Below are 16,227 nucleotides of genomic sequence, written 5' to 3' on the forward strand. Positions count from 1 at the left end.
CTGCCAAGTCACAAATCGTAGTTTCAACCTTTTATTCACCCAACTTGTAAATAATTTCAGTTTTGGAAAAGCTTTGCAAAAGACTTGGAAAAGGTTTGTTTGGGGTTTTTTTTTGAATAACATTTTGATCTGCCTCTCCTTCCAAACCCAGATACACGAGTAAGGTAAGACAATATCATGGCTTTTGCATTTCTTTTTTTAAAGATGGATTTCTCTTGAATAAGAGAACCCATCGATGCAATCGGTATCGATCCAGAGGGAAATGAAACTGCATTTCAAGCTCTCTAAAAACACCAACATTTAATTTTATAACATAACCAGGGGTTTATTCCACAATATAAACTGCAACATTTGATACAAGCTACCCAAAAAAGGAGAAAGCCAAAATACAGCTGTGGCAATTACTTTACAGACCTTGTTTTTTTTTTTTTTCTGTCTTCTACATCACTGGGCCATCAGTGACACTAGGATCTAACATTTGCTTTCTGTACATCAACCAATGCTAGAAGCAACACGCTCTTCAGAATTGTCATTCCAGTCACTGAAACCAGACATAGAAGTTATTGCTCAGATAAATAAACCTAGTCTACGAAAAACAAAGTGGAAAAAAACTAAAGTCTCCAAAGAGTTAACAGAGTAAACAGGGATTTCCTCAAAAGAGGATTTATTGGAAAATTCGTGGTGCAGGTTTTTTTGCACCTAAACCAAGCTGAATTAAATACGCCGGTAAATCCCAGAGAGGTAATTTAATGCTGTACAATAAAAGGTGCGTGTTTCAAATGCCTTCCAAATTGGTGGAAACCCCTGCTAAACAGTCAGCATCTCAAACCTCAACAACCACAAACAGATCAAGGGAAAATACAAAAGTGTCAAAAATTGTTTTGAGTTCTGGAAAATGATCCCATAAGGATAGAAGTAGCACCATTTGCAATCTGGTTCTTAAACCAGCCCCTGTGGCTTTATTGGAAAACTCTGATAACCTTCTTTACTCAAGTCCTGAATGGTTTATGGGGAGTTTTACTTCCGATATTGAGAGTCCTTCCCAGTGCAGCTGACGCAGATGTAGTCCTCCTTCTCCGCCATTTCTGGAGAGATGCCCACACACACCTGGTGGAACCACTGGTTGCAGCTGCCGTCGCACTGGACCCAATCCACCTAACGAAGAACAGACATACTGGGGATCAGGGAAGGACCAAGCAAATACAGCATGCATTGGTCATTTTTGGGCAGTTCATCTATTTAAATGAGTGCGAAATGTCCCACTCTACAGCTGGCTAGTGCTGGACATTCAACTCGTGCTCACTGCTCTCTGGATTCCTGCAGTCGGCTCTCTGAAGCTGAGAGAAGGGCACGCTTCCCTTACCCCTCCCGCCGCTTTCCCACTTATAGCAAGATGGTGGATGGCACCTTCACCACGGCCCTCCCAGGCACCTGGGGATGCCCCTCCTCTCCATTTCCCGGTACGGATGGGCCTGTGCAGAGCTCCAAGGCACTGCCCCATCCACGGAACGGCTGCGACCCACAAAGCCTATCTACACCCTTATTTCAAGAGCGCAGACGAATACGGTGTCTGCACAGCCCCACCTCCTCCTTCCGATTCCAGGCAGATGTTCTGACCTCCGCCTGCCTTCCCCAGTCCCAGCTGCGTGACTGCTCTGGGAGAAGGTGGGCAGGATCCTTACTAAACGTGTCCCAGCAGTGGCCGACACTGTCTCTGGGTCACCGAGTGCCTCACGCTCTCCTCGTACGCAGCACTTCTGGAGTCAAGAGTTCCCGGGCAGCTGCACGTCCCAGATCCCAGCACTCAGTACACCACAGCGGGTCTGCATCTACTGACCTCATCTCCCTCCGGCTGGAGACAATTCACAGCAGGGCAGATGGCATCTTCATCCTCAGAGTCCTCCTGCTCAGAGAATGACAGGTCTGAGGGAAGCAAGTGGCTTTCGCTGGAACGCTGCACCTCAAAGAGACGCTCCCGCTCTCGCTCCAGTTTGTTAGTGCAGAGATCCCTTGAGTGATTCAGTTTCAGTTTCTTCTTTTTGGGTGTTCTCATTTTTTTTACTCTTGCTCTCTTCTCATCGTAGAAGCTCTCTCTCTCAAAACGCCGCTTTAGTTTTCTCTCCATGTAACTAATTCCATCCTTTTTTCCTCGGCAACACTCATTCTATTGGAAAGATATTTTGGCAAAATGGTAATTATGGAAGTACCACTCATTATCCTGTTATTACATACCCTGCTTTTAGGAATAGGGTTAATAGGGTTAAGTGCAGTGTTTGACAGCATGCTGCCTTTTCAGCAGAAGTGGGATGTGTAAGGGGAGCAAAGGATGGGGTCACACTCCAGTGACAGAATTTATAGAAGAAAAGATCCGCATTTCCTGCCCTGGAGTCCACTGCTTCAGAGGCAGCTCTCTCGGAAAGCCTCTTCAACACAGGACAAGAGTCAAATTAGGATTGATGCATTTAAAATACAGAGAGTGACCATAAAAAACACAGCTTCAAATTGCAAAAATGCATTAGGCCGCAAATTATATTCAGTAGTTTAACTTACCGACTTCTTAACCCCTTCTGAACAAGGGAAATGTATTTTCACAGAAGTACAGACACACGAACCCCTCTGTAAAGCTTACGGGCTCAGGCAGAGCCTCTACTCCAAAGCCACCCCCGCCTCACTGCCGGTGTCAGACACTTGCCTTTTCATTTGCCGGTCCAACGGATGACCTCTGCTCCGTTGGCAGAACAGGGCTTTGCTTTGTGAACAGGATCTGGTACAGCTCCTGTATTTCAGGCAGAGAAACCTGTAGCAGCTGGGCTTCCATCATCAGCTCATCCAGCTCTGTGCTAATGACTATTGTGAAAGACAGGGAGAGAGGAGAAAAGGAATTCTTCAGTGTCAGCACTGATGAGAACCGCACAGATAATGAAAATTCTTCTCCGGTAGCACATTAAAAAAAACTGTGAAAGACTTTTTAAAATCTGCAACTGTATGAAGCAACTCTTATCTGTTCCCTCTTCACTGCTCATTGTTAACAGCAGGGTTAAGAAGAAAGATAAAGGCTTGCACAGAAGTTACTGCGCTGTGGCTCAGTCCCCTTCCCAGCCCGCATTTCTTGCTGGTTCGAGGACAAGCAATTGCCATCGTTGTTGGCAATTTCTCCTGCTTCTGAAGCCGCAAGAAGTGTGATGATCCCCTCACCACGTAACAAGTGGGTAAGATGAACAAACTCAGCAAAATCCATAAATGAAGCCAAGAGGAAAGGAAGAAAAGCTGAGAGGATGAGCCTCGCACAACCGCGTCCGGCTGTATGGCCACCACCTACTGCTGCTGTCGAGCTTACCAAACCTGCCTCGGGCTTTGGAAACAGTCACAGCTGGGGAAGTCAAAATCATTGTGTAAATAACAGCTTTTTAATACAGTATTCACTACAGCTCAAACACGGCCTGACAGTTAAACCTGGCCGTACAAAGGACTGCCTTGTCCGATTTTAACTGTCATGTTAAACTGAACTAAGTGTCTTGTATAAAATTAGTATGGACTAAGCTGCACTGATTTGAAAACATGAAGATAAGGTGAGACCTGTATCCCTGGAGCTTTATGCATCAGGAGGAAAGCAATGATAAACAGCTTCTTTTACAGTCGTAAAATGATGCAATTTATAGCGCGTCTGCGTTAGTCCAATAAACAACGCCTGAGCTAGGAAGCGTGCAGAACCTGCGCTGAGCGACCTGGAGCGCAGCAGCAGCCACAGCAGCTAAGAAAACTCTCAAGTCTCTGCGACTCTGACAGTTGTGCTGCAGCAAAACTTACGTGGACCCGTGTCCCGTGGATTAAGTACCCTGTGGTCTCCAGCACCGCTTCCCTACGTTGTTCCCATCCAGCTCCTACAACTCCAGTGGTCTCCCCCTTCCCCTCCATCTCCCCTCCTGCAGCCCGCTCGGCTGGCCACAGCCCGCTGCGTGCTGCGCACGTGGGAAGGGGCCAGCTCTCGGCTGACACCTCTTCTCCTACCGCACCACATCTTTTCACTACATGTGGGAAATTTGTATTGTTGAGCAATTCACCCCTCTGCCAAAGCTGGACATTAAGTTCCAAGGCTGCTGAGGGGATGGAGAAGCAGCCAGACGCTCTGCAGAGCCACGTGCCTCCCTGCCTGAGCCACCTCCTGTTGACCAGGACACCCTCTCTTCTCCACCAAACACAGGGGGGAAAGAAAAGGGGGGGAAAAAAGTTCAAAGTGAAGATTACAAACCATGGAGTGGGATGCAGTGCTGTCCTGTAGAAAATGGAGAATGTAAATATATGGTTCTGTTATCCCAGTCATGAGGCATGGAGAATGACATAGCTCCAATTGTCTGGGAAACCTAGAAAACAAAACAAAACATAATGCAGAGATATTTTCACTAAACATGTAGTTTTGAAGTGTCAAATAACCGCAATAGAATCAAAACGTGTTTCTCTCAAAATTGCTTAAATCTTGTATTCCTACACACTGTTCAATCTCACACACCCAAATCCTTCATCCCACACCTGGGGACAGGCAAAGGCAACTTTCCTGCCAGAATTCTTAGCTGTGAATTATCGTTGCCACCGAGATCAGCAGCTCGGCCTGGCGCACGCAGCACCAGCTCCACCAGAGGAGAACGCGCCCGTGGAGCGGAGACAACGCAGGCAGAGCCACTGCCGGGATGATCCCCGACTGGGGGAAGCGGGGCCTTCAGCTCTAGAATTGACTCTGGGTAAACATGAGAGTTTCTTCCTTTTGTCCACAATGAAGAAGTGATTTCTCACTGCCTTGATCCAAGGAGACAGCGAACTGCTTGGAAGCACTTCTCTTTACCTCGGCACGCACCGAAGACACGCCAATGGCAAAGCGTGCGCTTACTTATGCAAAGGCCGCTTAGGCAAGCCAGCAAGCGTCAGTTTTTCAATATTCACTAATTCAAGTGTCTGGGCCCCTTTCAAAATCTGGCTCTCGCCAATTCTCACAGCTGTTTTTCAAGTGAATGTTTCAAACTGATCTAAATGCTCCACATTCTTCGCTTTGGCCAGTGCCAAAGCAGCCCAACTCCAGTGGTTGCTGCCACGAGCTTCTCTGGGGGAAGGAGAATGTTGGATTACCCAGACAACAGGGAAAATAAAATTGTTACAGGACAGGAGAGCAATGCTGAGACACTGGATTCACCGAAAAACCACCTCAAATCCATCGAGCCTGCAGTTTTAGCTCGGCACCTGTGCCGAGACGGCTCTGGAGGCCACCACTGCCTGCCCGCAGTACCACCGGCTCCAGCACGGCGTCAGACGCTCTTCCCTTGAGCTTCCCAGGGACTTCCAATGTGGGAAATGCGGTCACAAGGACCTGACCTAGTTCTGCTACAGTTACCTTGATTTAGGAGGTTTACTGCCTTGAGCTCCAGACCACACAAAAATGGTGAGACTGCTTTCAGGTCGGAGGAACCTCACGGTACCACGCTGAGCTAATAAAACTCTGCTAATAAAACTAAGCTTACTGCTTCCATTTCTGGCCCAAACATCAACTTATATTCCCAAAATCTTGCCCATTTTTTTTTTTTTTTCAACCATACTAGCTAGTCTAGTAAAAAAATACTTTCAAACCTTATTTATCAGAAAAATTCTCTTAGATGACTCAACATAGTTTTAATTTCTAAAACTAGGCTTGCCTATTTGAAAAATTTGGTCAACAGCAGCAACTTGATACAGCTGAGTTACCAGAGAAGCAGCTGCAATACCTCTGCAAGCACGCACGGCGCATTTTATGTTTTAACATAACTGAGCTAGAAAATACAAACACCCAGACTCACTGTAACGGGGCTGGACTAGCAAAACCAAGGTGATTCAATCAAAAAGTAAAAGCGACAGAGTGCATTTCATTTGGGGATGGTTTATGTTGTTTCTGCTGTGCATTTCATTTTGGGATGGTTTATGTTCTTTATGCTGCACAGACCTTGTATTTCAGATCCTTTCTGCATTTGTCATCTCAGGAAAACTGGAAATGCTTAACCCATTTCCCCTCTTTCCCTGTGCTTTTTGCTGAAAGATCTTTACCAGAGGAAGTCTGAAAATCCCTCATGGCCACACCTGAAACAGTTGTTGTAGCTTCACTCAGTAACATTAGCAGAGCATTCGCTTGGGAGTTCTAGCGTAAGCGACATGGAGAAGGCGGCGCAGTAACGGATGAAGACACCCTGTTGAAAACAACCCCATCGGAGAGCTACGCTGGTAACACACTGGACAGTTTGTGCCTCTGTTACGAATTCTCAACACTTAAAACTACACTGAAATACTTCTAAGAACAAAATATAAAGACGAATTGAATACTGAGCACTCTAGAACAATAGCTTCAGCAGCTGTCGTTAACATTAGAGCATCGGAGCTGGGAGGAGAAGGGAAAATGGGCCCTCTAGGAGTCCTTGTTCCCAGGACTCGGGCAGAAGGAGAAGACGAAGCTGTTGCTGGAGGACACGCACACCCTGGCTAACCGTCCAGGCAGAACCCGAACTCCTTACATCTGTACAGCCACACATAAACAATCTGCCTTGCCAGTGTTTGTACGCAGATACAACGAACCCAAAACCCGGAGAGGTGTTAGGGACTGCTCTTGCTGACCACACACCACCCGCCGCCAGGGAAGCCAGCAGCAGCTCAGCCTCACCTTGTTTGTCTCCGGCAATTGGCCTGCTGTGGCTTGCCATCTGTTGTACAATAATCCTGAGCCAACTTTGTCTTGTATAAGTTTTATATTCCCTGAATACAACATTTGTTGTGCTCTGTGCTGCCAGTTCACAGTTCTCTCGATCATATACCGTAGGGCATCCCCCTCAGGAAGCCTCACACGGATACGCTGCAAGGAGGCCAGCAACGGTAAGATCTTTTCTAAAGGTGGCTTTTCGGATCGATGACAGTGCGGACAGAGCCACACACGAGGTCCCTGCAAAATGGTGGGCACCGAAACACAGCCGGTGTGGAAGAACCCTCTGCAGAGTTCGCACTGGATCATCGGAGCGGCCGGCTCCTTCTGGCACAGGCAGACTTTCAGTTCCGCATCCTCTTCAGTAGCCAGCACCTTCACCTCGTTTGCTGCTCGCAGAGAACGCAACGCTTCCATCTCCTTTAACCGGGCCTCCCCAAGCGTAGCCATCTAAAAGGGAGGGCAAAGAAAGGGATGTAATCGCAAAAGAAACCTTACTCATTAGAAACAGGGCGACCTCTGCACAACCACACCCTTCGGCTATGCCAGCGGGTATTTCGGATCGTGAAGAAGCTCTCGCCCTTGTACACCTTCAAGGCTTTGAATGTTTGAAGTGAAGCAGTTATGAGGATGTGCAGTGATGTGACTTCAGTTTCCTTCTGTTTTCTCATCAGGCCCAGAGATGCAAACCTTGCTCCTTTGCAAAAAATACCCCCTAACTCCATCTCTGTTCCAAATCCTTCGTGTTTTGTACTGCAAAACCATTACCTTCATTAAAGCAGCTTAAATTCTGAAACAAGTGCAGATTTGGCTGGCAGGTACTTCTCTGTGAACATGTCTCTCAAAGACGTAGCCTGACTCTGCATAATCATAAACCACATCTGGGCAGTTTTCAGAAACACGGATGGATCTCTGATACCCACCTTGCACACGCTGTCACGCGCACAGGGCTGCACCCTGACCCACGCACTCGCGCTGGGGTCTGCAAACACCAGGCGACATCCAGGTGTAGGCCCAAGCGCGGTGTTTGCCCCTTCTACACCTGCTCAGGATCCTTTTTTTAGGAATCTTTAGTGTTAGCTGCTATTAAAGATAGCAAGATATTTCAGTTTCATAAAGGCTATTAGTAGCAGCTGCAGTGAATAAAGTCTATGCATTTTATTATGTGTATAAAAATAAACATATACAGGAGGGTTTATAAATATACACAAACCAGTTATTTCACACATCATGGCTTTGAAATGTGATGACTAGAGAAAAATCAGCAATGCAAAGATCAGACAACTGTGTCCAGCACGGGCAGACGCGGGACTCGGGCACAGCACGCAGCATTACGCACGCGTGGGTGCCGAGCGCTGCGGCGACAGCGTTGGGTTGTGAAAGCATCCAAACCTCCGCTATAGAAGATTCCTGTTCCCTTCACGTGCAAATCCTTCTCTTTCAATACCCGAAGCATTAACGAGAGATTATCTCCTCAAAGAGAAGGGTGTGCGAATGAAAGGACCCCGTCTCTTCTCCTGGCAGCAGCCTGTACGTCTGGATCTCCAGACGAGGGAGGCCAAAACCGAAGCGCTGAACACACAGGTTTCAGGTAGCTGCCATAGGTTAAAACTTCAATGTCCCATACCTACAGGGACAATTATGTTCAAACCCTACCAAATCAGCCTACTGCTCCTCGTTAATCCTGGGATGTGGTTTAATCTGACCACAGTGGAGGCTCCGGAATAGGTCTTTTGGGATGCAGCACTTTACCACCAGCCTTACTAAGTCTGCTCCACCCAGAACTCGTGTTTTATTGACTGCATAATGCATGAGGTTTTCTTTAATTATTTATGGTGTTTGTTTTAATTATAAATGGTGTTGGGTTATTGTGTTCTTTGAAAGGATCAGACCTGGGAAACCCCTAGCCTATCTTTAATAAGGTTTTGGTATGGTGGGGGAAAATGGGTCTCTATTTTTTCTTTTCCTGTGCTTTGTTAGGCTAGGGGCATTGCCTGGCAAACTGTAAGGCTACTTCGTGCACAAAGACAATACACATTTTTTTCCCCTAAAAGCAATTTTGGGAAGTCTGAAGCAAGCACAGAAGAGCACAGTCCAAAAGTTCTTCTGCAGAACAGCACAGCAAGCAGAAAAGAGTGGAAGATAACACTCCCGCACGAGAGGCAAACTAACCAAGATTCAAAGAACTTAGAAGAAACTCCAGTTCGAAAAAACTCGTAAGCCACATACCGCAGATGCAGTATCTTTGCTCTCGGAGAGAGCTCTTTCTAAGTCACTCAGAGTCTCTAGCTTAGTGCTTTTCTTCTTTCCACTTGGCACTGGCTCCTTCAGCTTCTTCTGCTTTCTCTTCAGATTCAGTATTCCAATATCACACCGGGGACATAACACCTGGTGGACAGAAAAGCAGTGTTGTCCGCAACATTTTAAACGCCTTCGTCCTGCCCTAACGCAGCCACGTACGACTGGTGAGAGCAGGGATTCCTGCAGCTTTTTCCATCAAAGACTTAGGGGTCGAGGATGAGGTTATCTGGAAAATGGGGAAAGCTGGAACGTTAAAAATTCAATTTTATAGAATGGGCAGACCGCAGACACCTCCCTGTTTCATCTGAACTGCTGGTACAGAGACAGCTGAGAGACTAAACAGCCTCCACGTGATTTAAGCTGCAAGCCCTGGAAGACAGCAGAGGGTTCCAGGGCTGCCCTGCATTCCCGTCTGCCCTGAGGGAGAGGGGAGGGCTGGGGCACGAGGGGCTCGGCGCAGGCCAGGAGCGTGGATTGCTCAAGGACTGATCGACAAGCTCAGAGGGCCGGGTAAAGCGGCTACAGCCTCCCCCTCACCGCAGCCCAGCCCTGGCCTGGCTGTCACCGCGCCGAGGCGGGCGAGGCGGGTGCGAGCCTGCGCTCCAGCGGCCGCAGCTGGAGACACTGGAGTAAATTCAGCGCCACAAACACGTCAAAATTCCCGCGTTCAGACTGCGGCACAGCATGCTCTCCTTCGCCACTGATTGAAAAGAAAGTATAGCTAAATGTTAAGCATTTTAAAAGTTTAAAATTATCATTAAAAGCATAGGTCAATCTAATAGAAATTATGTTAAAATAAGTAATATAATCCTAAAACAATTCTGCAAATGTACTTAATATTTACTGCTATTTCATGAGTATTGACTCAGATGTGCTTTTGCTGGGGAGGAATGGCGGTCTTCTCCAGGGCCAAGATCTCTTACCTCCAGAAGAGAATAAGGGGAGTTCTCGCACAGAAACGTGTTAGCTGCACACTCCTTCCACGCTTGAACTTCCGACACCAAGGACTCCAGCCTCGGCAGGTAGTCCAGGTGCACTGGAATAGATCGACCTCTTGTGACAAGTTCCACTAGCGTGTCCAGGACAGGCACGCGTCCTCCAACCTGTCAGATCATAAATTAAAAAAAATGCTTGATGTTTATAAGACCTACCGCTTCCATGAATCCCAGCAAGTCATTTGGATTAACTGAAGGTAGAGCTTGTAAAAAAGAATTGACTGCTTAGACACTTCAGTCACTTCCATAGCTGTTATTCCGACATTTGTGCTTCTCATGCTCTAGTCATTAAGTACGCAGACAAAACTAATAAAACACTTGAGAAAAAAAAAATACACTTACCAAATAACAGTTAAAAAAAAAAGAGACTACCAACAATATAAGCAGACTCCCAAGCTAACAATTGGCATTCACAGCAGAAAATCAAAATAATTTAAGACCCAGAAGGCAAGTCTAACCCAGTCCCCAGCACACCACGAGCAAGGAACCATCTCAAGTATCCAACGTGCCATTTGAAAGCAAGCTCTGTTCGTTCGCTCAGCAGCCTACGCCTAAGGCAACCCCGTTACAAGAGGTCCAGCAGTAAGGCAGCGCTGAGAGGGAACTTCTAAAACAGGCGGCGATGTCGGACTCGAGAACGATTCATCCAGCACGACCCCAACATCTCCGGCAGCAAACCTTGGAGCTCCGACACCAAGAACTTCCTGCAAGTCACGACGACTGCAGGCATTTCCCAAAATCTTCGCAGAACTGAGGCAAAAATTCTTGGCACGTACAGATGCGTTTTCCCATATTCAGTGGGCAGAACTTCAGAATCCAAAATAAGAAGTTAGCAAATGCCCAGACCAATTCACTCACGCCCTCTCAAGACAGGCCTCCAACAAAAGTTAATATTACATGAACTTTGTTCCTTCAAAGTTTTAAAGCCCAGGACAACTGATTTTTTAAATAAAAGCTTCTTGACTCAAAAGAAGTTTTTATTAAAAGCCCAATTTAGTTCAGATAGGCTTGAAAATACCAGTAAGTCAGATCAGAGCTCGCTTTACGTAAAAAAAACATGAGGACAAATGAAAATTTAAGACAATATTTGGCAACTTGTATCAAAATGTGAAATGGGGGCTGTCCCAGTCCCACCCTCTCCTCGCCTGTGCAGGCCCACTGACCCTCGCACGAGCGGGCTGAGCCGTGAACCGTCCCAAGGAGTCGGTCGAGGCTACGACTGCTCACTGGGGCTTGGACCAGCATGGTGCCCGGCCGCCCGAGCACCCGTGCCGACGGAAGAGGGGAAGTGGGAAGCGAGAAGAGGGGAAAATTAAGCTGCCATTGCACTGTAAAAGAAGCAAAGAACCTAAAAACACAGGAAAGGAAACTGGGTCCACAAATAAAATGGTCTGAAAGGTTAAAAAAAAAAAAAAAGATTCAAGAGGGAGGTGCTAGAAGCTGAGGTGAAAACCTGTATAGATCTTTTAGTTTAGAAGACACTGGTTTTCAGTCTCTGCTGCCAGCTTTTTGCCCAGTTGAAGACCTATTTCAGAGTGTGAACATGGAAATAGGAGCCACACAAAGCTGGAAGGAGCCTCAAAAAATGGAAGAGGATGAAGAGATGAGGGAAGGAAGAAGGAGAAACCAAGTAACTTCCACCTCAAAATTCCAACAGAACTACTACAAAATTACAAGTAATTTAATCTACGACTCAAAGGCTGACCACACAGGAATAGAACAAGAAACAGCCTTGAGACTGGCCATGGTTAGTAGTTAACAGATGAGGGAACACCTCTCAAGCACAGGAGGTCTGAAATATCACTAACGATACGGCTGTGGAAGCCGCAAACGAATTCTGCGGGGCCTCGGAAGAGGCGATTCCACAAGCAGTAAGTGTTAAGATCCTTGTAGCATCAGATCTCGGTGAGATGCTACCTGCAGCACGGTACCTGAGGCACGCTCCAGAAAGGGGCATTCAAAACTGGAGGAAATAGACGGACAGGACACTTGTCTGATCAGGAATATTCCTGGATCAGGAAATCTTGGGGTTTTTTTAGAAGATGCTAGAGGAAAATTATTTGCTTAGCCAAGCAAATGAAGGCTGTGGAAAGATATTGTTGGTGACTTCAATGCTTTACGGGATTTGTTTATTCAGGAGGCAGCAAGCAGAACTTCCAGTGTGTCAGCTGCCCTACGCTACATGTGACAGGAGCGCAGCGAGACGATGATCACCTTTTACAGATTAGCCGTTCTTCAGCTTGCTGACGTTATGAGAGCACTCTCTGAAAAAATGACACTTTCCTTTAAGTTAGGCCAGTGCTCGGAGCATCTCAGCAAAGTGACTTCCACCAGCATGCAAAATGTTTAACCTTATTTCACAAGAAAGCGAGCTTCATCAGAATACTACAAAGACAGTATTTGTCTTTCATCTGCAGAACGGTACACAACAATACGATTACCAGGTAATATGATCTTTGTTATTAGTGACGGAGCAAAATTTACCTTAAGGTAAAGCTCTGTAGTACAGTATCTTTTTAACTTTGGATTTTTGTTAATAGCTCCTTTATAGACTTTATTGCAGCCAGTTAACTGCAGAGGTGAAGGAACACAAATCAGGTCCAGAAACAGAGGTAAAACCATCAGCACTCATCAGACCAGAACTGCCCCAGGCCTAAGGCAGTGGATGTTACAGATGAAGCATTCTTAATTCAGCGGGGTGCTGAAGCCCCGAGCGCAGGTCGGTAACCTGACCGCAGGTGCGATCGCGCACCGCGAGGCCAAGGGCGCAGCTTACGTACCTGCAGAGCCTCCACCTCCTGCAGCCAGTCTTTGGCCTTCTGTACCGCGTCTTTCAGCGCGACACCATTCGGGAGATAGGCTGGGATCTCCTCTATTTCCTTCACTGCTGCTACAAGACTGCTCAGTGACTGCCGTGGTCTATGTAAACAAGACATCTCAATGTAAAACACTGCAATACAGTTGGGGTTCTTCTACTCTTTTGGCTTATTAAAACCGAAGGGTTACACCAAATAATGACATTATGTCCAGTGCTAGAGATGCTCACTGTACAACCAGGGCATCAGTAATGCGAGTATGCTTTTAGACATTTGCTTGCTACAGACTCCTACTAGAAACGCTAAAAACATTAAGGACCTGTCGTCTATTTTTCCAATGTTCACACATTTGGGCTTAAGGGAAATTTAACATTCATTAACTTTTGAATGACAGACCCTTGGATCCTCCTTGAACCTCCAAACAATACCAACTAAGAGATTCCACACTAGAAGGTTAAAAAGTGGAGATGGCTTTTCTGTATTTCACAATTTGATTCTGATGTTTTAGAAAAGTACAAACTCAACTGCATCCCTATTTTGGAGGGTAAACCCAAGCTTATTCCAGTTTTGTGCTCTATGAAGTTATCATTTTAAAATACTATGGTTACTAATGCATAAGAAACGCTCAAATGCTTTTGTAATTATGAGGCTGAGGGAAAAATTTAAAAAAATAATTAAAAAAAATAATCAGGAATCCTGAGGGAAGAAGCCTTGCGTACAAGTTTGTGCCACCTTTCTAAACTTTAAGTGGATGTGCTCTCCCCCATTTTACTTTATAAATCAGAAGATCAAAACAATGAGCAAGAAAATTTTTTTCAGTAGGATTTATTTAGCTTATTTCCCTCTCCCCTGCAACCAACTGATCTGGAAAATCTCCTCAATGTCAGAAATAGTCCATATAATAACATTTTACCAGTTGGTGGCATATATCTAAGCTCCATCTGGACATGTGTCCTCCAGTCTGACACTGGGGGAGTGAAGCAGGTAGAAAGGAAAGAAAGGTGTCTTAAAACCCTTCTTTGTGGCGAAAGGAGAACCTGCGCAAGCACGGTGGAGCACCACAAACACTGCAAATCAACACCAACGTTTAAAATTGCTCAGTCACTCATCCCCCTTCTCCAGCCCTTTCCCTTCTGGATGGCCCAAGTTTTGCCTTCGTGTTGTGAACTGGATGAACAAAAAGGAGCCCCTTCAGAAGTAAGGCTATTTCCATCTTCAACACCTCATGGAACTACAAAACGCAACACTAAGATTTAGCCTGTACCTGGCCTTTATCAGATTCCTGGCTTTGTCATCCCAGTGTTCAGATACAGTCAGGAGCTCCTGCAGCTTTGCCATTGCTTTCTCAACCGCCGGGTAGGGAGCCAGTCCAACACCTGAGTCTATAAGACGTCTCATATCGTCGAGAGTAAGGGAGTTTTGGTCCGAGGAAGCCAGCTGCACATCCTCGAGCCAGCGTGCCTGTTCCAGACGTATCCGCAGTTCAGCCAGTTGGGGCAGATCAACGTCGAAGTCAAAGCTGACGTCCAACAGCTCCTGAAGTTCTGCAGCACTAGGCATTTCTACAGAAAGGAGTTTTTGGCTTTGCTGTTGAAAAGCTTCCACACGATCAAGAAGATCCTGAAACACACAAGAGCAACAATAAATCAGAGGAAAACCCATTTAAGTACAAGCTTAAACATTTAAGTGCAAGCCTCCTGGCAAACACCACATCGCAATGCACAACGTGCACAGCAAATTATCGTGACATTTGGAACACTGAAATGGCGTATCTTCAACACCCAGTGTGTATATATATATCAGCACCTCCTCACACATAACGTGTCCACCAGCTTGAGGATCATAGAACATGGCGATTTCACTCCAAACTCCCTTGAACTAAGAGACAGGTGTGAAAAAGAGGTCTCAGAAGAATAGAAAGGATCTAAAGGGAAATTTTAAGTGTTCCATCTGGGCTCTTTTCTGGTTTTGTTCTGGAAGGATTAAGAAGGCTGAAGAAAAGAACAGCAAGGTTAAGATTAAGAAGGCTTTGAAGAAAGGCAGGAAGGGCATGGAGCTTCTGGGGTTCATTTCTGCTGCACCGTTACGGTTTTTGAGCTGAACACACAGTCCCAGCAAGCCACCGGCATTTTACTCTTCCATGCAGTGCAACACCTTCTCTCTCCATATGTTCAACAGCTCATTACCCCAGAAAGGTTCATCTGTGGCTGTTCGCACATCACCCAGGATAAGGGACAGTCAGCCAGAGCAATCTCACTGCCAAGGCTGGAATTATTCTGTACCTAGCCATCCTGCCCAGTGCTTCTGGGACTGGCTGAAATGCTATTCCAGCAGCAAGTTCTTCCTTCGCAGCTGACATCTTGGTATTGTGCCAATGAGGTGGTTTGCCAGGGTAGGCAATCTCACCCGTAACGGAATAAAGCCTTTTTAGAGATATATTAAATTGTGAACCGATCTCCAGTAACTGTTGGTCATTTATATTAACAGCCTAATTTGCATGACTACATATAAATTAGGATTGTTGAGACTGATATAAAAGAATACCCTGACCATATGTGTTTGATATCTCCCTGTTCAAGAATGCCAGATGGAGAAGAACTCTTTGCATGTCTGGTATTTCTAAACTTCTGCTTTTTACATAGTTAGATAACTTCAGAGAGTTACAATGCTATAAACAAATAACTGTAAATAGGATTACATAAAATCTGATTCACACATTCCACACCTGATAGAGCAGTCACAAAGATACCAAGCCGATCTCCTTTAAGATGGGAATTGCAACTGCCCAGAATTTATGTTCCTTTTTCTTCTGACTACCCCTCAGTATGATATGCAACATTTTGGCAAATTCTGAAACCAAATCTTGAATTACTTTCAACTTGCCTGAGGGCTGATCATCTGGTGAGCAAATCATCAGCACCAGCTGATGGTCGTGGGAGACAGCGATCTGACTCACCGTCAGCAGCGGGTACCCTGCTAGAGCAAGTATTTAGGTAGTAGCCGAGGCCGGTAGCTTTGGCTGGGGTTATCTGTGCCGTTTCCTGGACGCAGGTAGGTAGCACGAGGAGGTACCTAACTACAAGGCTATGAGAAAGCTGATTCCGGATTAACGAAGAAGGAAAGTGATGTGAATGGCAGAACTGTCGCTCAGAGCATTCTGGACTTTTGAATATCATCAGATATTCGTCAGACGGCTTCACTCTTAATCACAGAATGGCTGGGGTTGGAAGGGCCCTCTGGAGATCATCCAGGCCAACCCCCCTGCTAAAGCAGGTTCACCTAGAGCAGGTGGCACAGGATCGCGTCCAGGCAGGTTTTGAGTATCACCAGAGAAGGAGACTCTACAGCCTCTCTGGGCAGCCCGTTCCAGTGCTCTGTCACCCTCAAAGGAAAGACGTTTTTCCCCATA

General features: G+C 46.2%; 1 protein-coding gene across 2 annotated transcripts in view; it reads right to left on the reverse strand.

Annotated features, from left to right (window-relative positions):
• Positions 1-324: 324 nt before the first annotated feature.
• The window catches only part of KDM5B (lysine demethylase 5B), a 61,295-nt gene continuing 45,392 nt past the window's right edge, over positions 325-16,227 (reverse strand). For both annotated transcript variants that reach the window (XM_082330196.1, XM_082330197.1), the window contains exons 19-27: positions 14,083-14,438; positions 12,783-12,921; positions 9,931-10,110; positions 8,936-9,094; positions 6,671-7,156; positions 4,250-4,361; positions 2,693-2,847; positions 1,838-2,164; positions 325-1,155 (exon numbers count right to left, since the gene is read on the reverse strand). In XM_082330196.1, the coding sequence (XP_082186322.1) occupies positions 1,018-1,155; positions 1,838-2,164; positions 2,693-2,847; positions 4,250-4,361; positions 6,671-7,156; positions 8,936-9,094; positions 9,931-10,110; positions 12,783-12,921; positions 14,083-14,438 (2,052 nt within the window). In that variant the 3' untranslated portion in view covers positions 325-1,017. The remainder of the gene's footprint in view (positions 1,156-1,837; positions 2,165-2,692; positions 2,848-4,249; positions 4,362-6,670; positions 7,157-8,935; positions 9,095-9,930; positions 10,111-12,782; positions 12,922-14,082; positions 14,439-16,227) is intronic.

The sequence above is a fragment of the Platalea leucorodia genome, assembly GCF_965183815.1.
Source record: "Platalea leucorodia genome assembly, chromosome: 19".
Classification (NCBI taxonomy): Eukaryota; Metazoa; Chordata; class Aves; order Pelecaniformes; family Threskiornithidae; genus Platalea; species Platalea leucorodia.